Here is a 24,724-nt window from a genome sequence, read left to right on the forward strand (position 1 = left end):
TGTGACCGAGACCATATGGCTGGCAAAGCCTTAAATATTTATCTGATCCTTTACACAAAGTTTGCCAACCCCTGTCCCAAGGCAATGGTCCATGTCCAAGAGTGTTCATTAAAAGTCACTTGGGAACCTTTTGCAAAAGATATCTGTCTGTAATCCCCCATCTCCCCTTTCTGATTTCATAGTTGGCTAGGTACTACTGTAGGTTAGTAACACTATTAGTCACCTTCTGCTCCTTTGTATGCAGTTAGCAGTGTTAGCATTTTTACACTGTGGGTGCTCCATTTTGTCCTTCATTAATGCTAAATGAGCCACACACTGTAAATAGCACTGCCATTTAATACTTACTTAATACTTTAACCACTTCCTCCTCCTTGAAACTCTTCTCCCTTTGACTTCTACAGCATCACTTTCCCAGTGGAACACATTTCAAATGTTACTTTCTATGAAGCCTCTGCCTTCTCAGGTAGAATTAATAATGGCCCTCTGTCCCAACTCTCCTGTGGCATTCTTCAGATACTTCTAAAGCTAAACTATATTCATTTATGGTTGCAACCAAAGTGTTTCCATTTGTGCATGGTACAAAGTAGACACTCAATTAAGTATCTAACAAATGAACAGGTACATGAATTTTAGACTCCAGATGCAGGTCTTGACAAATAATATAATGCCTATGTAAACAAAAATAACACCATACTGGGTGAGTGAAAGTTTTAGAAACAAACAAAAAACTGTTTGAAGCATAGACAGCTCTCTACCATCCTGAACAAATAACCAACCTGATTTTTCCCTCTAGATTTCTCTCCTTCCTTTTCAAACTGCTGGAGCTGCAAACAACACTAAAACACAGATTAACCAAAACAGGAATTTTAGGCTATACCCTTACTTCCCTGGTCAATTTACACCTAGCTCATTATTAAGGCTTCACACTATTATCCAATTGAAGCTCTCTCTTTCAAATTCAACCAACAATTAATAAGTGGCCATTATTTATTAGAACACTATTGAGAACAACTGAGACATCAAGCACTGTGCTAAGTGTTCCATGAATTATCCTCACTTAATCCTATGTTAAGCAAGCAGAATAGTCTCTACTCCCCCAGAGTTCACAGAAGAGTGGGGAAGAAAGGCTTGAGAACGTGTAACAGATACAGTGCATAGTGTTAAACTTTATGACAGAGGTAAAGGCTCAGTAGGACTCAAAAACAGATAAAACTGATCTAGAAGATGAGTAACATCAGCACATACACAGCAGTAGAGACAAGCAGAGGATGATTGGGAAACTGAGAGGAGAGGGAATGAGTTAAGGAATGGAAAAGGTGAGTTAAGATATGACTTCTGAAGGGTACGGTGAGGCCTCTGGATATTGTTTTCTATGTAGTAAGGAATCAGGAAGATTTTTGCTCAGGGAGTGACATTAGGTTTTAAAAGTAGAGATCAAATAATTACCAGCCATATGTTGGAAGGATGGGAAGAGGAAGACTGCATTTAGGAGGCCGTTACAAAAGAAAAGAAGGCAGAGACGACCCAGAAATAGAACCAAGTGACTGACGTGGAAGTATAAAGAGTTGAAGGTAAAGAATTCAGAAAGAGAATCAGGTTTCAGGGTGGGGAGTTAATGAATATTGGTTTAGACAGGTTGAGTTTAAGAGGCCTGCATGACAACTATGTATACCAGACAAATACGCGGCCATTATATTTCATTCTCCACAGTAACTACTGTATATCACTTATCTCCTTAAAAATAATGCATTGTCCTTCCCCATCCCCTCCAATCCAGCTGAAATTCCTTTTTAATATTTAAAGACCCTGCCCTGGCCAGTTTGGCTCAGTGGATAGAGTGACGGCCTGCGGATTGAAGGGTCCCAGGTTTGATTCCAGTCAAGGGCACATATCTTGGTTTCAGGCTCCTCCCTGGCCCTGGGGCTCGGGGCTGGTGCAGGAGGCAACCAATCGATGTACTTCTCTCACATCGATGTTTGTCTCTGTTTTTGCCTCTCTCTTCCACTCTCTCTAAAAATCAATGGAAAAATATCCTCAAGTGAGGATTAAAAAAAAAAATTTAAAGACCCTGCAATCATCCCACATTACTCAATTCCAATCCACTACTGCCAGTCTCAATGACCCATTCTAATATACCTAATCTGTTTCCTGGACTCATCCCTTTTTCTTAACCTTGCTATCTCTAGGAAGCAGTCTTAACTACCTAAATAGGCAAGAATCCTCACCCACAGAAAAATTAAAAAAGTGTATACTATAAATTGCCATATATGTAGATTCATGACATGTCCAATATCTAGATTATAAACTCTTGAAAATCAGACATACTTTTTCCCTGGGGTGCAAAGCACTCCATTGGTACTGAGTAAATAACAAAGTAGTGGGAGTGCAGGAGGCAACTGATCTGTTTCTCTCTCATCAATGTTTCTATCGCTCTATTTGTCTTTTTATTTTCAGGGGCTACAAAAAAAATATCTTGAGGATAATACAGAATCGGAATATTCTTATACAATATATGTATACAGGATTTTTGTCCTAAAAACAGCAAGTTAATGCTAATAACAGAATATATTAACATGAATCTGATTATGTCCTAAACGAGGTACAATGTCCATCTCTGTTAGAAAACTATTAAGCTCTAATCATGACATTTTTAAATGTGATTTTTTGTTAGGTAGCTTAAAATGCAGTCTAGTATAGTCTAATGATTAAGATTTCTGGCTCTGCAGTTAACTGGCTCTGGATTCAAATTCCAGCTCTGCCACTTACTAGCTATATAACCACTGTCAGGTTACTTAATTTCTTGAAGCCTCAGTTTCCTCATCTGTAAAGTGAGAATAAATACCTTCCTATCTCACAGTATGACTATGAGATTAAATAGGATCATGTATTTAAAGTATTTATCCCAGTCCCTAACACATATTTAGTGTTCAATAAATGTTAGCTGTTTCTACTATTGAAAAAAGCAGGAAAATAGTCAGAGGATTTCTTAATACATGTGAGTAAAATTTAGTTTGAAAAGGGGAAAGTTTAGGAGTGATCTGAGGATAGTCATGAGATACATGAGGAATTTTTCATTTAAAAAATGTTTTTATTGATTTTTTTAGAGAGACAGAGAGGGAAGGAGGGGGAGAGATAGAAACATTGATGAGAGAGAAACATAGATCAGTTGCCTCCTGCACTCCCACTACTGGGGATGGAACCTGCAACCCAGGCATGTGCCCTGACTGGGAAACAAACCAGTAACCTCTTGGTGCATGGGACAACATTCAACCAACTGAGCCACACTGATTGGGCGAGAATTTTTTATTTTTAATAAAAAACAAAACAAATAGTTCACTGAATGGAAAAAGACCTAGCATAAATGGCTTTAAATTAAGCAAGATAGTTCAGCTGAAGTGGCTCAGTGGTTGAGCATTGACCTATGACCAGGAAGTCACAGTTTAATTCCAGTCAGGGCACATGCCTGGGTTGTGGGCTTGATCCCCAGTGGGGGGCCTGCAGAAGGCAGCTGATCAGTGGTTCTCTCTTATTATTGTTTCTCTCTCTCCCTCTCCTTTAATCTCTAAAATCAATAAAAATATTTTTTAAATTAAGCAAGATATTTGAGTTATACAGAAGGATGAATTTCTCGACTCTGAAATGTTATATAATACTGCTCCTGTTTCAGATTGCTTGGGTAGAATTACAATTTCTTGATATATTTAAGAATAGGACAGACAAAAATCTTATGTTGGATGGCTTCTGGTAGTCTTGCCTAGGAGTAAGGAAGGAGAATGAAATGACCTTTTGAACTCCTTTTGTTCCTAGAGTCTGTGACATATCTGACCCAGGTACCAATTAGAACAGTAACTATCTGATGTAGATACTCTTAATGATCTCACCACCAACTTCATCCAGAAAGAGTACATTCTTCAAATATACTGCTTTCAAGTGTCTCCTTAAACAAAATGAAAATAGTGGTAACTCATAATTTTACTTGGAAATTTGCATTTCTTGGCTAGATTGTTGGAGAATAAGAGTAGGTGGTACAGATGTGGTGTCTCCATAAGACTTCAACAGGAACTGGAAACCATTCTGGAAAAATATATATCTGTCTTAACTGCAAAAACAGAGTCTCAAATTATAAAAACCTCAGTACTCTGACAAATTTCTCCTGGTCCACCTTGGGGTTATATAGTTAAAGGTGATGTAAAAAGAGATGAATACGTTCTTCTGGAATGGTTTTTCCTCCCCTGATCCTGTGGCAAACATGAAAAACTTGGAAATTTGCCTTTGGCAGCATGAACATAGAAACCACATACCCATACCTCCTGCTCTACTGCAACCTCCCATCCTCTCAAGACTGACCCATTTGACCACCTATATACACTTTCACATCAAACCCCAACCTCTTCTCTCTATACATTTCTTTGGGGCAAGTGAGCACCTTTGGAGCCAACACCAAATATAGACTAGAACCTGTCTTGAAAGCACCCAGGGACCAGCACTCCTGTTTTCGATTGTTTTCAATGAGTATTCATGACCTACTTTTCACCTAGAAATCTAGATAAACAGGAGCCAGGACAAACATACTCACAGGATAAAATGCTTTAAAAACTCAATTAGGGATGCTGATTATCTAGTTTATATGTAGCTTATCTACCTACATGAAGCTCTTCAGTTTTCTTTCCCTTCCTATTTGATTTATGGCCCTTTTATTACTTAGACAAATCTACAAAGGAAAAAGTAAAGAAAAAGCCTAAAATGTGATATTTTGGTTACTTGATAATACTTCATATAAAATGATATAATGGAAGGAGCAAAACTAAAGGCTAAAAGGAGACTTCAAAATAATTTCTATGTTAAACATATAAATGCTACTCTAGTCCTATCCCCTACGTAAGTTATTTAAATTTTGACATTTTGGGAGGAAGAAAAGGAGCAAAATTACATACTCGGGCTCCATTTTTCTTCAATGCCAGATGCCCACAGCCTCAACATGGCTTCAAAACACCTTTGCTAAGGCAACTCTGTATATTTTATAGCACTTTTTGTTATGCAACATCGCTGTTTAGTAAGCAGTGATATAGCATTATCTGTTTACCACGGGTGAAAAGACAAATAAGTTAATGACTTATCTAAAGTTACATAATGTATCAGCAGCAGATTTATTTAAAAACTAGACTCTATGACTTCCCAGCCCAGAATGCTTTTCATTAGCCTATGATAATATTAGCAGTATCTTATTATTTAAAATTAATACCTAGAATGGTGTCTACTATTTATCAAGTCCTAACCAGATGCCAGGCATCATGCTTAGTCCTGTATAGTCTCTCTCTTAATTCTCATATTATTCCTGTGAAAAAAGTACAAGTACTGTTGTTATCTTCTTTTGGCAGGTGATGAAAACATGGTGTAGAGAAGTAAATAATTTGCCCAGGGTCAACCAGCTAATAAGTGACAAAGCTGGGATTCAAATCCAAAACTTTTACTATAGTTTGTGGTCTTTATCTCCAATATTGTTCCACTCCCTAGATCAAGGAATACATTATGTATAACTCACTACACTTGAGGAGGGGGGAATCAACTCCATACACTATACCTGTGGTCGGCAAACTGCGGCTCGCAAGCCACATGCGGCTCTTTGGCCCCTTGAGTGTGGCTCTTCCACAAAATACCACGGCCTGGGAGAGTCTATTTTGAGGAAGTGGCGTTAGAAGAAGTTTAAGTTTAAAAAATTTGGCTCTCAAAAGAAATTTCAATCGTTGTACTGTTGATATTTGGCTCTGTTGACTAATGAGTTTGCCGACCACTGCACTATACCATTAAAAATTAATCAAGCCCTAACCAGTTTGGCTTAGTGGATAGAGCGTCGGCCTGTGGACTGAAGGGTCCCAGGTTCGATTCCAGTCAAGGGCGTGTACCTTGGTTGTGGGCACATTCCCAGTAGGGGGTGTGCAGGAGGCAGCTGATTGATGTTTCTCTTTCATCAAAGTTTCTAACTCGCTATCCCTCTCCCTTCCTCTCTGTAAAAAAAAAAAAATCAATAAAATGTATTTAAAAAATTAATCAAAACAACTTATAATAGTGAAACCTGTACAAAGTTCTGATGCTTTCTTCACACACAGTCCAAATAGATTAAATTTCCATTGAATTTACCAATACTGCCAGATGTATGCTGCTGCTTCATATAAAACTAGGCATTGCATATATATATATATATATATATATATATATATATATATATATATGCCTAAGCGACTGTTATGACCAGATGACCAGCCAGTAGCTATGACATGCACTGATCACCAGGAGGCAGAAGCTCAACATGGGAGCTGCCCCCTGGTGGTCAGTGCACTCCCACAGCCAACTTCCCATGGCCAGCCAACCTCCTGTGGCCCCTCCCCCTGGCTGGCCAACCTTGATCGCAGGCCAGGCTGAGGGACCCCACCCGTGCACAAATTCGTGCACCGGGCCTCTAGTTTGTTAATATTGTAACAGTAGGGACCAAAACTGCTCCTGCTCTAACTAGAGCATAGCATGACACGTGACAAAAAATTGTAACAAGTCAGTATGTGGAAGCATTTTCCAGGCATTTCGTAGTGCCAAGGAATAAATAATGGGCTGATAAGGCTTACAGTACACCCACTATCAAGTAAATAGTATTCTTTCTTTGTATCTGAATTTGATTTTAAGGATGAGGAAATAAAAACATGCTGTTCTGGTTCTCAAGTCAGTAAGCCACAGTAACATGAAATCTAAAGCCACATTTAAACAAATAAAAATCACATTAAAATGGAGCATTCTATTGGTATCTACAGTTTTGGGGGTGAGGAAGATAAACATTTTCAGTTAAGATCTCATTACAACAAAAACAGACTTCTAAATTTCCATCTGTGCCATACTGATTCTAGGGTTTGAGACTATTTATCTTAAAGCAAATCTCAAATGTTGTCCTTGAACTTCTTCATATTGTTTTTTCTAATACTAAAAGATTGACTACTTTTCAAAACAAATTATTCCTGATCATCAAAATGATAGCCTCTACTTCCCATCAGATTCTTTGTGAAATGAGATTACTTAGTTCCTAAGAGCACAGATATATGTTCTGTCATACCCATCCTATCTAATAGAGGGAATATGCTAATTTACCCTCACGCCGTCGCAAAGATGGCGGCGCCCACAGCCAATAAGGAGGAAATATGCTAATTAACTGCCCCGCCCTAAAATATGGCAGCACCCACAGCCAATGAGGGAATATGCTAATTGACTGTCCCGCCCTCAAAGATGGAGGTGCCCACAGACAATAAGGAGGGAATATGCTAATTTATGCCCCGCCCTCAAAGATGGCGGCGCCCACAGCCAATAAGGAGGGAATATGCTAATTGACTGCCCCACCCCTCAAAGATGGCAGTGTCCACAGCCACAAGATGGCGGCACCCAGTCCCCTCAGCCCCACAGGGGCGGCAGGCATGAGGCTGCCTCCAGAGTTCCCCAGTCCCCTCAGCCTCCTAGCTGCCCAGGGCCGGCCCGAGGCGCAGGCAAGCCTCAGATGTCGGCTGCCCAGGGCCACCCGAGGCTCAGGTAACCAGGGCCAGCTAAGGCTTGTGCTGCCGGCAGTGGCAGCAGCAGAGGTGTGATGGAGGCGTTGCCTTCCCCTGATTGCTGGGTCACCTCCTGCCCCTGAGGGCTCCCAGACTGTGAGAGGGGGCAGGCTGGGCTGAGGGACGCCCCCCCCCCCCCGCCAGTTCCAGTGCATGAATTTTCATGCACCGGGCCTCCAGTCTTTAAAATAATGAAACACTTCATAGTGAAGCTACTGGAGGTACATTTACAGGTGCAATTTCAATAAGGAGCTCAAATGAGAAAAAAAAATCAAATGAAAAGAAACTGTTTTAATGCAAACCGTAATGTATCATAAATATATCAACTGAAATGACACTACTTTTCCAATAGAATAATACAGTATCTTGTCAATCTGGTTACTGGTAGTGAAGACAGCTATAGGAACATTACTCTAGCATAGCTTCAGAAAAACTGTAAAACTCACCAAAAGTTATCCAGAGTCATAAATACTGGGTTATATACCTGAATCACAGTTCAATACTTTGTTCAGAAACTGCTAACATTTTTCTGTTGAAAGAATACTGTCATCTTCATTTGCAATGACAATTACTTTATGACAGGTGAAAACACATCAAAATTTAATTGTGAAAATATTTTCTAAGTCAATACAGCCTCCAAGAAGATTTTAATTATTTCTTAAAAGAAAAAATGAGCCCTAGCCTGTTTGGCTCAGTGGATAGAACGCCTGTCTGTGGGCTGAAAGGTCTCAGGTTCAATTCCGGTGAAGGGCACATGCCCAGGTTTTGGGCTCAATCCCCAGTAGGGGGCATGCAGGAGGCAGCTGATCAATGATTCTCACTCATCATTGATGTTTCTATCTCTCTCTCCCTTCCTCTCTGAAATCAATAAAAATACATTTAAAAAAAGAAAAAATGAATATTGATTCACTCCCTCTTTTACATTTGCTATTTTTAATTAAATTTATTGGGGTGACACTGTTTAATAACATTATATAAATTCAAGTGATCCACTCCCTTTTTTTGTTAATTGGTAAGTAAGTTAAACCCAGCCTTGAAATTTGCTGGTTTGGGGAGAAAAAAAGACTGCAATTTAAAATTATATTCAGTTAATAAGGTAATACACTTTAAAATAAGCAATTTCTTTCCTAATGAGCTTAAAATAAATTTTATTCTCAAGAGGCAGAAATACCAACTTACCAGCTTCGTGCCTCTTTTAATTTCCTTTTGGACATCTTCAATAGAAAATCCACCAAGACTCTCATTATCAGAGTGTGATGATACCAAAGCAGATGAAAAGAGCTATAAATTACATTTAAAAAAAATTAAGGTTCATATATAAAGAAATTACAGTGAAACAGTGAATAAGATGTTAAACTTAAAAGGAAATATTCTTAAAAACTTAACTGAATTTTTCTTTCAGAATTCAGGACTATTCATTAATATTCTTAGGGTTTCAAGTCTCTCAGTTGCTGCTGGTATACTTACCATGCACTTATGGTGTGCTGCCACCTTCTGGTTTTCAGATATTAGTAACTGTCCACATTCCTTGTCTCTATTTGACTTACAAAAGCCACATTTGCGCTGTCTTGTAGGCCCTTTTTTCTGTTCAACTGAGCTTGACATGATTTTTAAGTTGCCTTTAGAATGCCACTTTATAAGCCCCAAGAAATGCTACAGAGAATAAGAAGGGCAACAAAATGGTTAATTTCATTTAAAATCAGTGTACACATAGTCAGGTAAGTTGTTTAATGTCTTAATTAAGTTCTAATATATGCATTTTAAATGGCTTTTTAGTGATTTTAAACAAATCACTATTAAAACTTAAGATGCCTCCATAATGAACAAATATGTATTTATGTATAACCTAATGAAGTAATTCAGAAAAATCAAACTGCTCCCAAATTAGGGGATATGTGAATTAGAACTATTTCTGCATGGATAAGTAAAAAATGTACAATGTTGTGATATTAAATTCATCATCTGCTGACATAATTAATGCAACATATTTTTCATGTATAGGCAGGTGCTCCTTCAAGAAAACAAAAAATTATATATCTAAGAGAAGAGCAAAAACTACAACTACACAATGCCCAGAATGAACAGAATTCTATAACTGTATAATTCCTTAAAGTTTACATATTGGTAAACAAAAAAAGAAATAAATGTACTTAATGATGATTTTGGAACACTTATTTTTAAACTCGAATTATATTCAAGTTAAAAAATCATGTATATGTCTTTAATAAGTTAATTTTCGCTATTGTATTCCATTTTTAAGTAAAGAAAAAATAGGCTTATAACAGTATATTCAAAAATATAAACTTTAAGAATTAGTTATTTATAAAAATAACTGTATTATCTAACTCAGATTTACTCCAAAAGTCTGCTTATTAAAGTTATAAACTAAAAGTAGCATTCTAAATATAATAAAATTCACATTTACTTAGTAATATTGTATAAAGGTAGGAAAATATTTCTGAATGAGTCTTAAATTCAGTCAAACTATAATTATAGGTAGGATAGTCAAACAAAAAAGGGAAGAAAAGCTCTAACATATAAAGTTTCAGATTTAAATCATCAAGCTCAACACATATTCTTCAGAAGTATTAAACAAATGTAAAATCAGTTACTTGATTTGTGTAGTTTTTCCAAATCAGCAGAACTAAGCAGTTCAGGAACCAGGTTGCCACAAAATAAATCACAATGAATAAAATCTCAAATTTTTGTCTTAAAATTTACTATATTTTTCAATTTTTGATATATCTTAATATTTTCATAATACTATGTTGAAAAATAGACTCACTAACACAACATTGTAGCTTTCTGAGATGCACTTATTCACCAAGAACAGTAACACTGGATGTCAGCAAGGTAGTAGCTACAAACCATTTAGCACTTGACAATATAAAAATGCAGATACTTAATCAAAATTTAAAGTGAAGCCACAAAGAAAGAGTTCTTATCAATTTATATCTAGATTTTTCTTTTTAACAAAACTTCAAAGGCCCTGAATGTCTCTGTGTTGATGAGTTTAACAAACTTTTAATGCCAATTTTAAATACCTTAGTCTTCCAAATGGCATAGAATGGTACTGTATTAATAGCACTGGTTATAAACTCTGAAACTGATTGAAAATAGGCAGCAAACACTTTTAAGATTAAAGGGGGAAAAAGAACATAACAAAGAAACAAAAGAAACAAAAGGGGAAGTGTGTTTGCATTTGATCAGGCAAATATGTGTTCAGTTGCTTTATCAAGAATATAGCTGCCAAAAATCTTTAGAATTAACTATGCAAAACACCAAATTAATAAATAGCATCAAAATTTGCTATTTGTGTTCTAAATTAGTTTTTTTTTTCTACTATGCAATAGCAGGCACTATGAAACCACTGTAATATATTCAGCATTTCTCCCGCTCATCCTTGGCCATTTGAAAGGATGGCACATTGTGAATCTAATTTGTACAGACATCATTAATGTGTAATTTCTATACAAAGCTAGCTAGCATAAGATATAAAATCAGCTTAAGATAAAGAAAATTCCTAAAGTAGACAATCACTTTTTATTCTTGAAATTAATTCTGAAAATGGTACCCTCAGAATTTTATCCATATTGAATTCTACCTCTTTCAATTTATAAACAGGTAAATTTCTCATCCTAATTTTGAGAACCTGCTTTTCTGGCTATCAAAGACCCCAAAATTCAAGAGAAGATAGGTACATTTTATTTTGCATTCAAAGATATTTTAGTGTATTTTTTCTGTAATCAGTATAAATATAATTTGTAAAATGAACAGAAACACACAAAAGTCACAAAACCAATAAAAAACTTTCCCCAATGTACAATGACTGAATGGATTTTTCCACTAAAATTCAAATAATGCATCTGTGCACATCTTGCTAAATTTTTTCAGCCTCCTTATAAAACATGAAGTGGAGATCATCATGGAAACAATGAGTCCTAGCAAAAATATCTTTATCATAAAAATACAGATTTTTACCTAATGCTGTCACATTTGTGGTCTTCCAGTTAAGGAGAATAAGGGCATTCCAAGGACCAATATTAAGGGGTTCATAATAATTCACACAGCTATATGGCATTTTAATTTTAGTTTAAAATGTTTTTCAGGGCATGCAAAGATCAAAGTTTGATGCCTTCACCCAACAATGAAACCTTTTCCATTAAAGAAACATAACATTATAGGCAATGTTATAAAGCAGAAATAAAGAGGCAAAGATAATAGCAGTGAAAAACAATTTAAATATCTGAAAAATATAAAAGCACGATTAGTTAAGCTGAAACAACCAATGCATTTCTGATTTTCCAAGATGCTGTGAAACACCAAGGTAGAAATAAACTGAAACATCAAGGAGAGCATTCAAGAGCTAACTCGAGAGCACATTCAATGTCTGGTATCTGAAAGACCATTTTCACAGAAAAACAAACAAAAACTGCAGTACCAGAAGATCAAACAATTCTACACTCAAGCCAGTTGAAATATACAGATTAAAATATATAAATGTGATCCCCACAAAAGCAGTATTTATGTCAGGAAAGTTACAGTGAAGAGAAATAAACGAATAAGAAATGAACCGGAAGGGCACCTGAATTTGGTTGCACGATATTACATGCTTCGCACTGCTTCTTGCGGTTATTCAAAAGGAAACTGAAGGAATTTTCCAGTTGTTTCAAACCCAAGGGTAGAGAAAGAATTTGATCTGTATGAATAAGACCTGATATTAAGTCCATAAGCCGATGAAAAGAAAGGGTTTTTCAATTACTAAAGGATTTTTCAACTTCCACACAGAATAATGAAACGAAGAAATTTCAAAAGAACGCCGCGCTGTTCGTGCATATAATAAAGGATAGTACCCATAACGTACCGGATCCTCTCCGTTATTTATTCAATACACACTAGACTCCAAGATCTCCCTCTAATCTAGCGCTAGATAAACTCGCAAAACTATCTTCCTCTAAAGCACTTTAGCAGGTTCCTTTCTGTCGTAAAGTCAGGGTCCCCTAACTGTCCTTTTCCAATCCACCGGAATCCAGGAAAATATCATCCTACCACTTTCCTTAACCCTCCTCCCCTAGGAGTTCGCCCTCTTAAGTCTTGGTTTCATCCCTAATCCCCCCCACCCCGGAGTTTTTCCTCTTTCTGTAAGGCTAACCTTCTTGCCATCCTAACAATTCTTCCTCTTACTCTTCCCAAACTGGGAGTCTCCCTCCTTCCCAAATATGTACTAAGCAACGGCAAAGACTAGAAATACCCAGTATTTTTCCTCCCTAAATGTTGCGCTCCCTCCCCCGAAGTCTAGGCTTAAGCCTAACCTCTCCCTTAGCTTCTCTAAATTACTTTTCTCAGCAGCCTCCAAGCCAAGCGCCTTCAATGAGCGGCGCTTCTGGGGTCCCCGACAATAAAGCGAGACCACCAAGAGTCCCCCTTAACAACGGGCAGGGGCGGCGGCCTGGCTACCGCCATCCTCCTTGTCTTCTCCCGCCAGGCGTAGAATGGGGGGCCCCAGGGTACTGTGGGGACTCACCGGCGGGGCCCAGAGGCGAACGGCAGGGGAGAAGCGCCAATGAGGGGAAAGAGAAAGAAGTCGGTCTCGGTTCTCCAGCAGCGCCTCAGAGCGGGGCTCTGTCGCCGGAGGTTGTTTCCTTTCATTCGAGGAGACAAGCTCGCAGAGTGCCCTTACGTCGCTCCCCCCAGCACGCAACGACTCAAAGGGCGTTATACGCCTGAACGCGCCGCGGGTTCTGATTGGCTGTAGTGAAGGGACAACTGAAGCCGCAGAACCACAGCGCATGTGCAGACACCGCCCCCAGTTAGGAGCTGGGCAACAGGCCCCGCCTCCTGCTCGCGCGCGCGTACCTTCTATTCTTCGGTCCATCGCTCAGCCAAGTGTTTGGGGGCAGGATCCAACGAGACAGAGAAAGAGATTCAAAGCTGTAACTGTGGGTTGGGCGAAGAAGAAGCAGGGTTAGGACCAGAAACCATTGGGTAGGGACCCTGGGTAACCAGTTTTCAACAGTGATTCATATGGGTAGGCCTTATCCCTTGCACTTGTTCACCGAGGCCTTTTCACATCCATTATTTCATTGTACTCTCATGGCATCACTTTGAGGTCCTCCGTCCTCGCATTTTACTGCCAGGAAAGACTGAGAAGCTGGTAGCGGAGTCTGCCTCAATTTCAATCCTTGGGTGAATCATTTTAATCTCTGTACCTTAATTTTCTGTCTTTAAAATGGGGATAAAATATAGTATCTAAAGGGTTTATAGTGAGGAAGAAATGAAATAATGCAAGTGTGTATTAACGTCCCTGGCATATAATAGGCCCTCTATAAATGCTGACATTATCATAATCAGAAAAGATAAGTGTTTTTTGTTGTTTTTTTTACAACTCACACAGGTAAATCAGACATTTAAACGAACACTTACCTCTTTGATGTATGAAGAAAGGATGCTTGGGTTTGAATCCCAGCTCCCCCACTCTAGCTCTAGGACCTTGATCACGGTGCATTTCTTCTCTCTCCCTCAATTTCAACAAGTCCAAATCTCCTAAGGTTGTAATGAGAAATTAGAGAAATGAGTTAACATATGTAAATTACATAGAATAATACTTGGGCATACAGTATGCTCTATATAAGGGTCACCTTATATTATTTTCTACTTGGCTCACTAGTGCAAGCCCGTGGTTTAAGAGGGGTTGGGGGGGGGGTGGAAGGAGGGGAGCCCTAACAAACAAATGAAAATTTAAAGATGCCCCTTAAGTAGCTACTTTTCCTGACAGAAGGGGAGGCAGTGGCTTTCCATTGCTTTGATACAATGTTGTTTCATTCTTCATATTTCCCCTGCAATGTCAGCCTTAAATTGTAATCCTTAAGGAAACAGTAAACACATTGGGGTAACATTGTATCCCATACAAGCAGGTACCATATTAGCAGTCATTTAACTGCATGGCACCCTTACCCCTTTCACCCAGGCCCTGTACCATGAAAGGGAGTGGCTTGAGATTTACCAAGACCCAGAATGTATATCCAAACATTTACAGTGTATTTGAAAACAAGTCCTTGAGAATAATTTTCTACCAGCTTTACACACTTACTGATGTCAAAATAAGACTGATGATTGTGTCAGTAACAAAATGTAGTGCCTATCCACTTTGTTTTTTTTAGATTTTTTCCAAAACTCCCACATTTTGCTATCTTTTATTCATTCTATCATCCATGCATTCATTTCAACAAAATTTGATTCAATAAACATCTGCAAAACTAATTTCCAAACACAAGAGAGACATAGATTGACTCCTGACCTTGAGCTCATGGTCTATAAAAGCAGACAGAAAAACAAATACACAGTATGATGTGATAAATGTTATATTAGAGATGTGTGCCTGGTGTAGACATCCTCTGCCTATTATGTACAAAGCACTATGCTAAGGTACAACACAACAGTGAATAAGACACAGCCTTTGCCCTCACCTCTTTACAGTCTAACAAAGACAAATAGCTATCATAGGAGATGGACTGTGGTAAGTGCCTTAAAAGTTGGAAACCCCAAATTTTTAGTTTCAGACCCCAAGTCTGGTAGCCAGTTCCAATTAGCACAACTGATAGATGCAGCCTGTTATTTCAAGGGCCACAGAAAGGAGTCAGGTTGTGATAACAGGCTCTTAACAATGCCTGAGGATATAGCATAGGAACTCTTAATCTCTTACTGATCTATCACTACACTCCCACCAACACTCTTCCTGCCTTTTCTTCAAGCTCTAGATACCACTTACTGTACCTCATTCTCAGCAAAGGCCTTACTTCCTGACTGAGTAGGGCCTTCTGAGCTAAGCAATATCTTCTACACCCATCCTTTTTTGCTTCCTTCAAGACTCACAGAAAGAATTGTCCTTCTGATTTTTAAAGCTAAAGCTGTGGTTTTAATTACATCTCTTCTGTGCTCTGGAAGAACTGATTTTCTACTTATTCCTTGCTCCAGCAGCATCAATTGCCTGGCTCTCGTTTGCTTTTAAACACATAGGATTCCTCTACCTTCACTGCCAGACTGTGTTCTTTGCTTCCAATTGCTCTCTGATCACTCATTCAGCAGGCATTTGCAGATATTTTTTATATGCCAGGTATTATGCCAGACATTGGGGATTTGAAAAGGAATAAGACAGTTCCTGCCTTCAAGGAAATCTCAGTCTGAGGAAGAAAATCAGGTATTTCTAATGAGGAAGAAAACAGAATTTCAGTACAATAGGTAAAATGCTATAATAGAATTACATACCACAAAGATTGATGAACTCGGTCCAGAGGAGGAGGAAATACATCCCTAGAGAAGAAATGCTTTGAGTTGGGTCTTGCAGGACAGGTCCAGGTCCCACAAAATCTAGATTTCATCTCTACCTTTGCACAACATTTCTCTACCTTCATTCTTTTTTTTTCCCTTTCTTTTCTACCTTCATTCTTGACATCTCTGTTACACTGAACACTTTTTAGCTATGTCCTTGTTCTTAAACTTTCACCTACCTCAGTTCCTAACAAGGACTCTAACCCTGGCTCTCAGGTTGCTATTTTAGTCTCTTGTAGGTTTCCCTTCTCACTTTATAATACTGGCTTTGCCTTAGAGGAGTCTTAGACCTTCAGGTGGTCTATTGTTATTCCACCCCAGGGGTTCTTAAACTGTGGAAGTGAGAATTACTTGAGGAGCTTGTTAAACATACAGATTTTTGCATTCCCCTCCCCCAATTTGAAGGTCTAGGTGCAGGAATCTGTCTTCTCAAACTGCCTAGCTATTCTGATTCAGACTGTTGAGGACTACACATTAATAAACTGCTCTCAAGCCCTAGCCGGTTTGGCTCAGTGGATAGAGCGTCGGCCTGTGGACTTAAGGGTTCTGGCCAAGGGCACATGGCCGGGTTGTGGGAGGAAGCTGATCAATGATTCTCTCTCATCAGTGATGTTTCTATCTCTCCTTCTCCCCTCCTCTCTGAAACCAATTAAAAAAAAAACATAAAAAAAGAAACTGCCCTCCATTCTTTTTTGTAGAGATTTATCAATTATACAATCTCGACTTCACTATAACCTGTAGACAACTGCTTAGCAACTGTATCTGCTCTGCTTAGATCAGCCTGTCCTTGAGCTTAAATAACTAAGACCAGTACAAGCAAATTCATTCTCTCCAGCAACTAAAAAGTAATTCCTTTTCCCATCTTCAGTGTTTCCATGTTAAATGCTGCTAGAATTTCTGCTTCTGCTGAAAGCAAAGGCTAAACCCACCCACATGCCTATGACCTCCCTTCTGGCTGTAATCAACAGCAGTGGATCATTCATTCATTCATCAAGTACATTTTGATCACTTATTATGATAGATAAAAATGGACAAGGTCCAACTTGATGTAGCAGCAGAGACAGACCTTAATCAAGTTATCACATAAACAAATATAAAATTACAATGGTGACTAGTGCAAAAACAAATACTGTAAATGGCATTTAAATGGGACCAAAGTTTATTTGCATTTTATACTTTGGGCACATTAAAAACAAAGAATAAGAAATATTAAATGTGGATGGACTTTGTTGTTGATATCTCTTCCTTGTTCAGCAATTTGAAGCTAGGTATGATACAGGAACTGCCCAGGAAACACAACTGTGGTAGGGGAAATGCCTTAGAGATACATGAACATCTCTAAAATGCTGTTTGTTGAATGTTGAGTAAACAAAGAAACTGAACTCAATATTGATGGCAATATTGGCAAAATAATTAAACTTTATAATGCTGATGCTTGCAAAATAATAAGAGTTAACTGACTTTGGACAATGTACCAGGCACCCTGCTAAGTACATTATGTGCATTATCTTATTCAATCTGTACAACAGCCCTGAGCAGGGAATATTATTAGTACAGTTTTTACAGACTCTTGAACAATTAAGTAACTTGCCCAAGGTCACACAGCTAGGAAGAGGAAGAACCTTGTGTCAAATCTACATTTGTTTTGATCCCATTAGTCAAGCTCTTTATCACTGTGACCCTTATTCATTTGTCTATGTGTTTATTATCTCTCCTCATCAGGGCAGGGGCTTTGTTTTGTCATTTTCACTGCTGTATACCCAACCCAGAGAACTCTGTACTTGTCCTATAGTAGATACTCAAAAAATATTAAAAGGCCTTGCTTGGAGAATGGGGAAGAGAATGTAAAGAAGAATAGGAGAAGTAGAATTGGAATGGAATGAAATCATCTCATGAATTTGTTAATAATACAGTAACCCAAGCCCTACCACAGTAATTCTGGCATACATGTGAAATGGGGCCCAGCAACTATATTTTTAATAAGTTCCCCAGGTAAGACTGTGACATACAAAAAATGTTTGAGAACCACTAACCTGCAGCTATCAAGTTGAAAACAAGAAAAAAGAACTTATCACTTGTGCATTTTATAAGTTATATCTGAGTGCTTGAGAGACTTCATTTTGGTCAATGCCATTCTTAGACGTATATTTTAGTGAGGGCACTTGCTTATAACTGGCTTTGCCATTGGGTAATCTTGATCATCTTTGTTCTTTTTGGCTGTTAGTTAAATAAATGTAGACAGATCTACACTAATCATAAATGTCATGATAATAAGTCTAAAAACTAGATGAATTAAATATAGATTTGTTGGGTGCAAATATTTACAATGAGATATAATCTACAGCGGAAGGCAAAAACCAAATGGCCTAGACACAAATCCTGGTTTCAAGTTAACTTCTCAATGCTTTAATTTCCTCATCTGTAAACTGAGGATGATGGAAGTACATTTTCAAGGATTTTTTGTTGTCATTGTTCTTTTTTTTTTTTTTCTTGCCCCAGATTCTGAGTTCCTCAAGGGAAGAAATTGTAATTTTTCTTATTTTTCTTATTTATTTTTAATATAGTTAACATACAATATTGTACTAATTTTAGGTATACATGTGATTTGACATTCATTCCACTTAAGAGTAGTTATTGCCCTAGCTGGTTTGGCTCAGTGGATAAAGCAAGCATCGGCCTGTGGACTGAAGGGTCCCAGGTTCCAGTCCAGTCAAGGGCACATGCCTGGGTTGCGGGCTCGATCCCCAGTAGAGGACGTGCAGGAGGCAGTCGACCAATGATTCTCTCATCATTGATGTTTCTATCTCTCTTTCCCTCTCCCTTCCTCTCTGAAACCAATAATAAAAAATAAGTAGCTATTAATTGTTTCCAGTTTTTCTAAAAAGTGAGATAGGGACATAAGGCCTTTGTTTCTTTATTCATGCTGTTCTTATTTCCTAAAATTCCTTTTACAACGCTTTTGGGACTAGCTAGGATATAGTGGCCTTCAAGATTCAGTTCAGGTGTCAGCCTTATTCTCATAAGCTTTACTTATCCTTTCTTCCCTTTTTTAAAATCATCACCTGAAGATATGTTTATTGATTTTGAGAGAGAGAGAGAGAGAGAGAGAGAGAGAGAGAGAGAGAGAGGTCAGTTGCCTCCTGTATGTGCCCAACTGTGGATTGAACCGGTGCCCCAACTGGGAATTGAACCCACAACCTTTTGGTGAATGGGATAATGCTCCAACCAACTGAGCCACACAGCCAGGGCTTAATTGCCCTTTCATTGGGTGAAGCTCCCCTCTGCTTTCATACACTCTGGCCAGACCTCTCTCACCATTTAGCACCATTATTTTGAAATTATATGCACTTCTATCTCTGTCAATGGACAGTGATCTTTGGGGGAGAAGAGACCATGTTTTATTATTTTTTATACCCCAGGCACCTAGCACAGTGCCTACCCAATAAATTTTGCTGAACTTACTCAAAGGAACATGTCAGGGAGCCAATGGTTACTACTACGGGAAAACTTTATCCTCTCTAAGATTGCTGTCTTGTACTGTACCTCTCTGTTGCACTTAGTCACACAATGCAAGTTAGCACTTAATTATATACTGTATATTATTCGCTAATTGCTTTGCATGTTAATCTACCTCTTATTTCCTCTTCCCTCAGGCACAAAGAGAAGAAATTATTATAAATTGAAAGTGGATGGTCCAGATGTAAGTCACACCCAGTTGTCAGTCAACTCTGCTTATTGACTGCTGCGAAGATTGTGAATCTATTACTATTACTCTCCAGAGGCAACTGCCGATGAAAAGTTGCAAGATTTATCATGAATGACTAGAACATTACCTTCGCATAGTAGGCCCTCAGTTAAAATTTGTTGAATGAATGATTGACTTAGTGAAAAAGTAATGTGGCTAGAAATGAGGAGCTCTGGCTTCTAAAATGAGATCTCTATCTCTTCATTTTAAACTTAAAAAGTCACTTTATCATCCTGGGACATACTTTTATGTTCTGAAAAACATGATGGAATCAGATTAGATGATCTTCCAATTTTATTATTTTTATTTTTATTTATTTTTTAAAATATTTTATTGATTTTTTACAGAGAGGAAGAGAGAGGGATAGAGAGTTAGAAACATCGATGAGAGAGAAACATCGATCAGCTGCCTCCTGCACAACTCCTATTGAGGATGTGCCTGCAACCAAGGTACGTGCCCTTGACCGGAATCGAACCTGGGACCTTTCAGTCCTCAGGCCGACGCTCTATCCACTGAGCCAAACCGGTTAGGGCTGATCTTCCAATTTTAATATGCAATCATTCCTCCCAATATTTTGAAATTTTCACAAGAGTAAGCACAGTAAATATCTCTTACCTTCTCCACAGCACCTAGCACAGTGCTCAGTATGCAGGAGGACTTGATAAATACTTAAAAAGTCAGAACCATGACCCTCCATAGTCACTCTAAACCAATTGTTTTAAAGCACAACCAATGGACACCAAATTCTGCCATGAGACATGCCTCATCTCTAAAAATGGGAAGTGAAAGAAAAATAGGAGAAAACCTGAAAATCTTTTTGAATTGTTTCATTTCAAAATCTTCTAAATATTTATGATTTGAAATCTTAGTCTCCAGTTGACAATCAAGTAATTTAATTAATACAAATAAAAACTTGAGGGCATTCAGAGTACAATTGCAGCTCTATCTTAGGCCCTGTTCTCTCTTCCTTGATAACAATCCACCTATTGGGATTGATAACATTAATTTTTGTCTCAAGCCAGCATATCTCCTCTGAATTCTAGGACCATGTATCCAACTGCCTATTTGAAATTGCTTAGTCATCTCAAAGGAATCTCAAACTTACTATGTCTTTATTTTTAATATACACTGAGTATATATTATGATCTCTGAATGCATAATAATCTGGCCACTCAGTGTATATACTATATAATAAAAGGCTAATATGCAAATTGTCCCCTTGACCAGGAGTTCAACCAGCAGGCAGGCCGGCCAACCGCCCATGTCCCCCTCCTCCTGGCCAGGCTGGCCGGACCCCACCCATGCACGAATTCATGCACCAGGCCTCTAATACACACACACACACATATATATATATATATATATATATATATATATATATATATATATATATAGAGAGAGAGAGAGAGAGAGAGAGAGAGGCCAGATTATTATGCGTTCAGAGATCATAATAATCTGGCCACTCAGTGTATATTTTTATTGATTTCAGCGAGGGAGAGAGAGAATCACTGATTGGCTGCCTCCTGCATACCCCTTACTGGAGATTGAGTCAGCAACCCAGGCATGTGCCCTTGACTGGAATCAAACTTGGATGCTTCAGTCCCCGGGATGCTCTACCCACTGAGCCAAAACGGTTAAGGAAAACTTACTATGTCTTAAACAGAACTCAGGATCTTCTCCTTATACACCTGGCACTGGCCCATTGTTTGCTAACTCACTGAATGGCACCTCTAACCCCCCAGTTCTGCAGGTCAGAGATCAAGGAGTCATCCTTGACACCACCCTCTATTTCCCTTTCCCAATCATCTTCACTCTACCATTAATCGTGGCAAGTTTGCCACCTAATTATTTCTAAAATCAGTCCACTTTTCATTATTTCCACCGTCTCTATCATCTCTAATCTGGACCCTCTACTAGCTTACTGACTTGCCTATATGATTAAATTTTTCCCCTCCTTCAATCTAGTCTCTCCACTCCTGCAAATGTCATCAATTCATTTATTCATCAAAAATATTTATTGAGTGCCTATGATGTGCCAAGCATAGAGGATACAGCAGTGAACAGAACAAACAAAAATCCCTATTTCATGAAGTTTACAGTTTAATACGAGAAACACACTAAAAATAATATGTAAAATAATAGTATGGGAGATTTACTTGCAGCATGATGAATTAAGGAGGTTAACAAATCTTCTCCCCCAAAAGCAGCTGTAAAACTGGACAAAATTGTCAAAAACAAACCTTCCAGAGGTCTGGAAAGTTACCATAGACATAAGAGGGTGACCAATTATCCTTATTTCCTCGGTACTGTCCCAGTGTTATTAGTCGAAACCCTGTATCTCAGAAAACTCCTTTCATGTTTTGGGGGGAAAGTACAAAACCCATAATGTGGCTCCAAAAACAGGGGCTGAATACAATGCTGTTTTTAGTGTCCAGTGGATATGACATTATCCATTGCTGTTAATCCTGACCACTGATGTTGGAAACCATGATTTGCAATTCACAATAATAGATCACCTATTGTTGCATCACGTGGTGGGGGGCTACTTTAAGTTTGTAGCTTAAGTGCATTGCAATCATGATTTGTAACATTCTATCTCTAACTTTGCCTATGGATTAATTGTTGTGATTTGTATGGAGATAGTGCTACATTAATTTTTAGCATTATGAATATTGTGAGTATGTGTTCTAAGTGTTCAGATAAAGAAAATGAAAACGATTACCCTACCAACCATAGCCTGACCCAGAAATCACACACAAAAAAGAAAGCTAAATGACCTTGTTATTTTGATGACAGATGGAAGGACACATATAACTGGATTAGGCAAGTAAGCAATCAAAACAGAACATACTGACCAATAAACTGAAAAGAATTTGGAATTGGGCTTGGCAGAGAAGGGGATGTGAAAGCACATATGGAGACTGACTTTCACAAGGACAGGATGAGAAAGATAAGTGCTTGTAAATGAATAAAGCTTTTGGTCTTCCAAAAGACACTAATGTTCACATGGATTTGGTGGCCACTCATTTAGCCTTGACATATCACATGAACAAGCATGCATTATTGTATGATTCTCTTGAATGCCCTTTGAAAAAGTTGCATTTCCTGATTCAGACTTTGCAACTGAAATGTTCTGTTGGTGAACAAAAGGGGAAATTTTGTTAGAAGATGTGTTGGTCTTTACAGTGTAGAGATGATTCTATCAGATCTTACCAAGGGTCATGCCTTCTACAGTATATTAAGTGATATGTCAAATCACAGAAACTGAAAAATGTTCCCCCTAGCTTTTAGGTATTTTGATTTGAAAAGTAGAATTTCAAATCATCTTCTCCATTTCAATGATTATAATGAAACTGTAAAAAATATAGAAGTTTGTTGAAATGCAGTCTAACTTTGCTATCTGCATATTCAGCAGACAGTACCAATGCAAATTTTGGAAATCAGACAGTTTTAGAACTGAAAATAAAATGTCACCAGAAAAGGCAGTCAATTAAATATGACTTTCTCAAATTCTTATGAAGACTCTAACTTATTTGGAATCCAATTTTGATTTTATAATTTCAAGTTACCTCTGTGCTTGACCCATTTTCCCTGAGAAAAAGAGGGTTAACATGATGGCAACCAATATACTTCAGGATGTTTAAAAATGATGGACATTTTATGTATATACTAGAGGCCCAGTGCATGAAAATTCGTACACTGGAGGGGGAGGGGGGGTCCCTCAGCCCAGCCTGCACCCTCTCATAGTCTGGGAGCCCTCAGGGGCAGGAAGTGACCCAGAGATCAGGGGAAGGCAACTCCCCATCACACCTCTGCTGCTGCCACTGCTGGCAGTGTAAGCCTTAGCCGGCCCTGGTTACCTGAGCCTCGGGCGGCCCTGGGTGGCTGGGCAGCCAACATCCAAGGCTTGCCTGTGCCTCGGGCCGGCCCTGGGCAGTTGGGGGGCTGAGGGGACTGGGGGACTCTGGAACATTTTTCAGTTTCTGTGATTTGACATATCACTTAATATACTGTAGAAGGCATGACCCTTGGTAAGATCTGATAGAATCATCTCTACACTGTAAAGACCAACACATCTTCTAACAAAATTTCCCCTTTTGTTCACCAACAGAATATTTCAGTTGCAAAGTCTGAATCAGGAAATGCAACTTTTTCAAAGGGCATTCAAGAGAATCAGAGTCCCCCAGGGCTGGCAGGGCTAAGGGGACTGGGCACTGCCATCTTGTGGCTGTGGGCACTGCCATCTTTGAGGGCATGACAGTCAATTAGTATATTCCCTCCTTATTGGCTGTGGGCGTCGCCATCTTTGAGGGTCGGACAGTCAATTAGCATATTCCCTCCTTATTGGCTGTGGGCGCCACCATATTTGAGGTCAGGGCAATCAATTAACATATTCCCTCTTTATTAGACAGGATTATTAGATCGGATGTATGTATGCACGTACGTATTTATGTGTTTGTTTATTTATTTATTTAAATCCTTACCCAAGGACATATTCATTGATTTTTTAGGGAGAGGGGGAAGGATAGGAGAAAGAGAAAGAGAGAAAGAGAGAGAGAGAGAGAGAGAGAGAGAGAGAGAGAGAGAGAGAGAGAGAGAGATTTGAGAGAAAAACATTGATTAGTTGTCCCCCATACTGGCCCCAACCGAGGGATTGAACCCGCAACCTAGGTATGTACCCTGACCAGGAATCTAACATGTGACCTTTTGGTATATGGGATGATGCTCCTACCAACTTAGACACAATAGCCAGGGAAAATTATGGACATTTTAGACATGGATAAGCCTATATGATGAATTTATAGGTACAAATGACCTGATTAGTAAACAGCTCGTTTCCCAAAGGTAGCTTGACGATACAAAGTGAATGTACATTTTTGGAGAGCTAGAAACTAATCCCTACAACTCTGAAAAACAGATGTTTTTAGTAAAATCTAGGTATTCTATGTCCAACACTTTTGTTGAGAGGATTATTTTAGATCTTAGATTTAAGTTTTGGTCAATTTTTGGCTAATTTTTGTATATGGTGGAAGGTAGGATTTCAACTTATTTCTTTTGCATGTGGATA

The 24,724-nt window shown here is 38.5% G+C and overlaps 1 protein-coding gene across 5 annotated transcripts in view; it reads right to left on the bottom strand.

Annotated features, from left to right (window-relative positions):
• The window catches only part of PHF6 (PHD finger protein 6), an 86,057-nt gene that overhangs the window by 48,436 nt on the left and 12,897 nt on the right, over positions 1-24,724 (bottom strand). For 2 of the 5 annotated variants that reach the window (XM_079764316.1, XM_079764319.1), the window contains exons 1-3: positions 13,108-13,282; positions 9,051-9,236; positions 8,763-8,864 (exon numbers count right to left, since the gene is read on the bottom strand). In XM_079764316.1, the coding sequence (XP_079620442.1) occupies positions 8,763-8,864; positions 9,051-9,188 (240 nt within the window). In that variant the 5' untranslated portion in view covers positions 9,189-9,236; positions 13,108-13,282. Of the gene's footprint in view, positions 1-8,762; positions 8,865-9,050; positions 9,237-13,107; positions 13,283-13,439; positions 13,521-14,006; positions 14,127-15,848; positions 15,894-24,724 lie in introns of those variants that run through there. The other 3 variants (XM_079764318.1, XM_079764317.1, XM_079764320.1) reach the window with 3 other exon arrangements.

Source organism: Cnephaeus nilssonii, assembly GCF_951640355.1.
Source record: "Cnephaeus nilssonii genome assembly, chromosome: X".
Lineage (NCBI taxonomy): Eukaryota > Metazoa > Chordata > Mammalia > Chiroptera > Vespertilionidae > Cnephaeus > Cnephaeus nilssonii.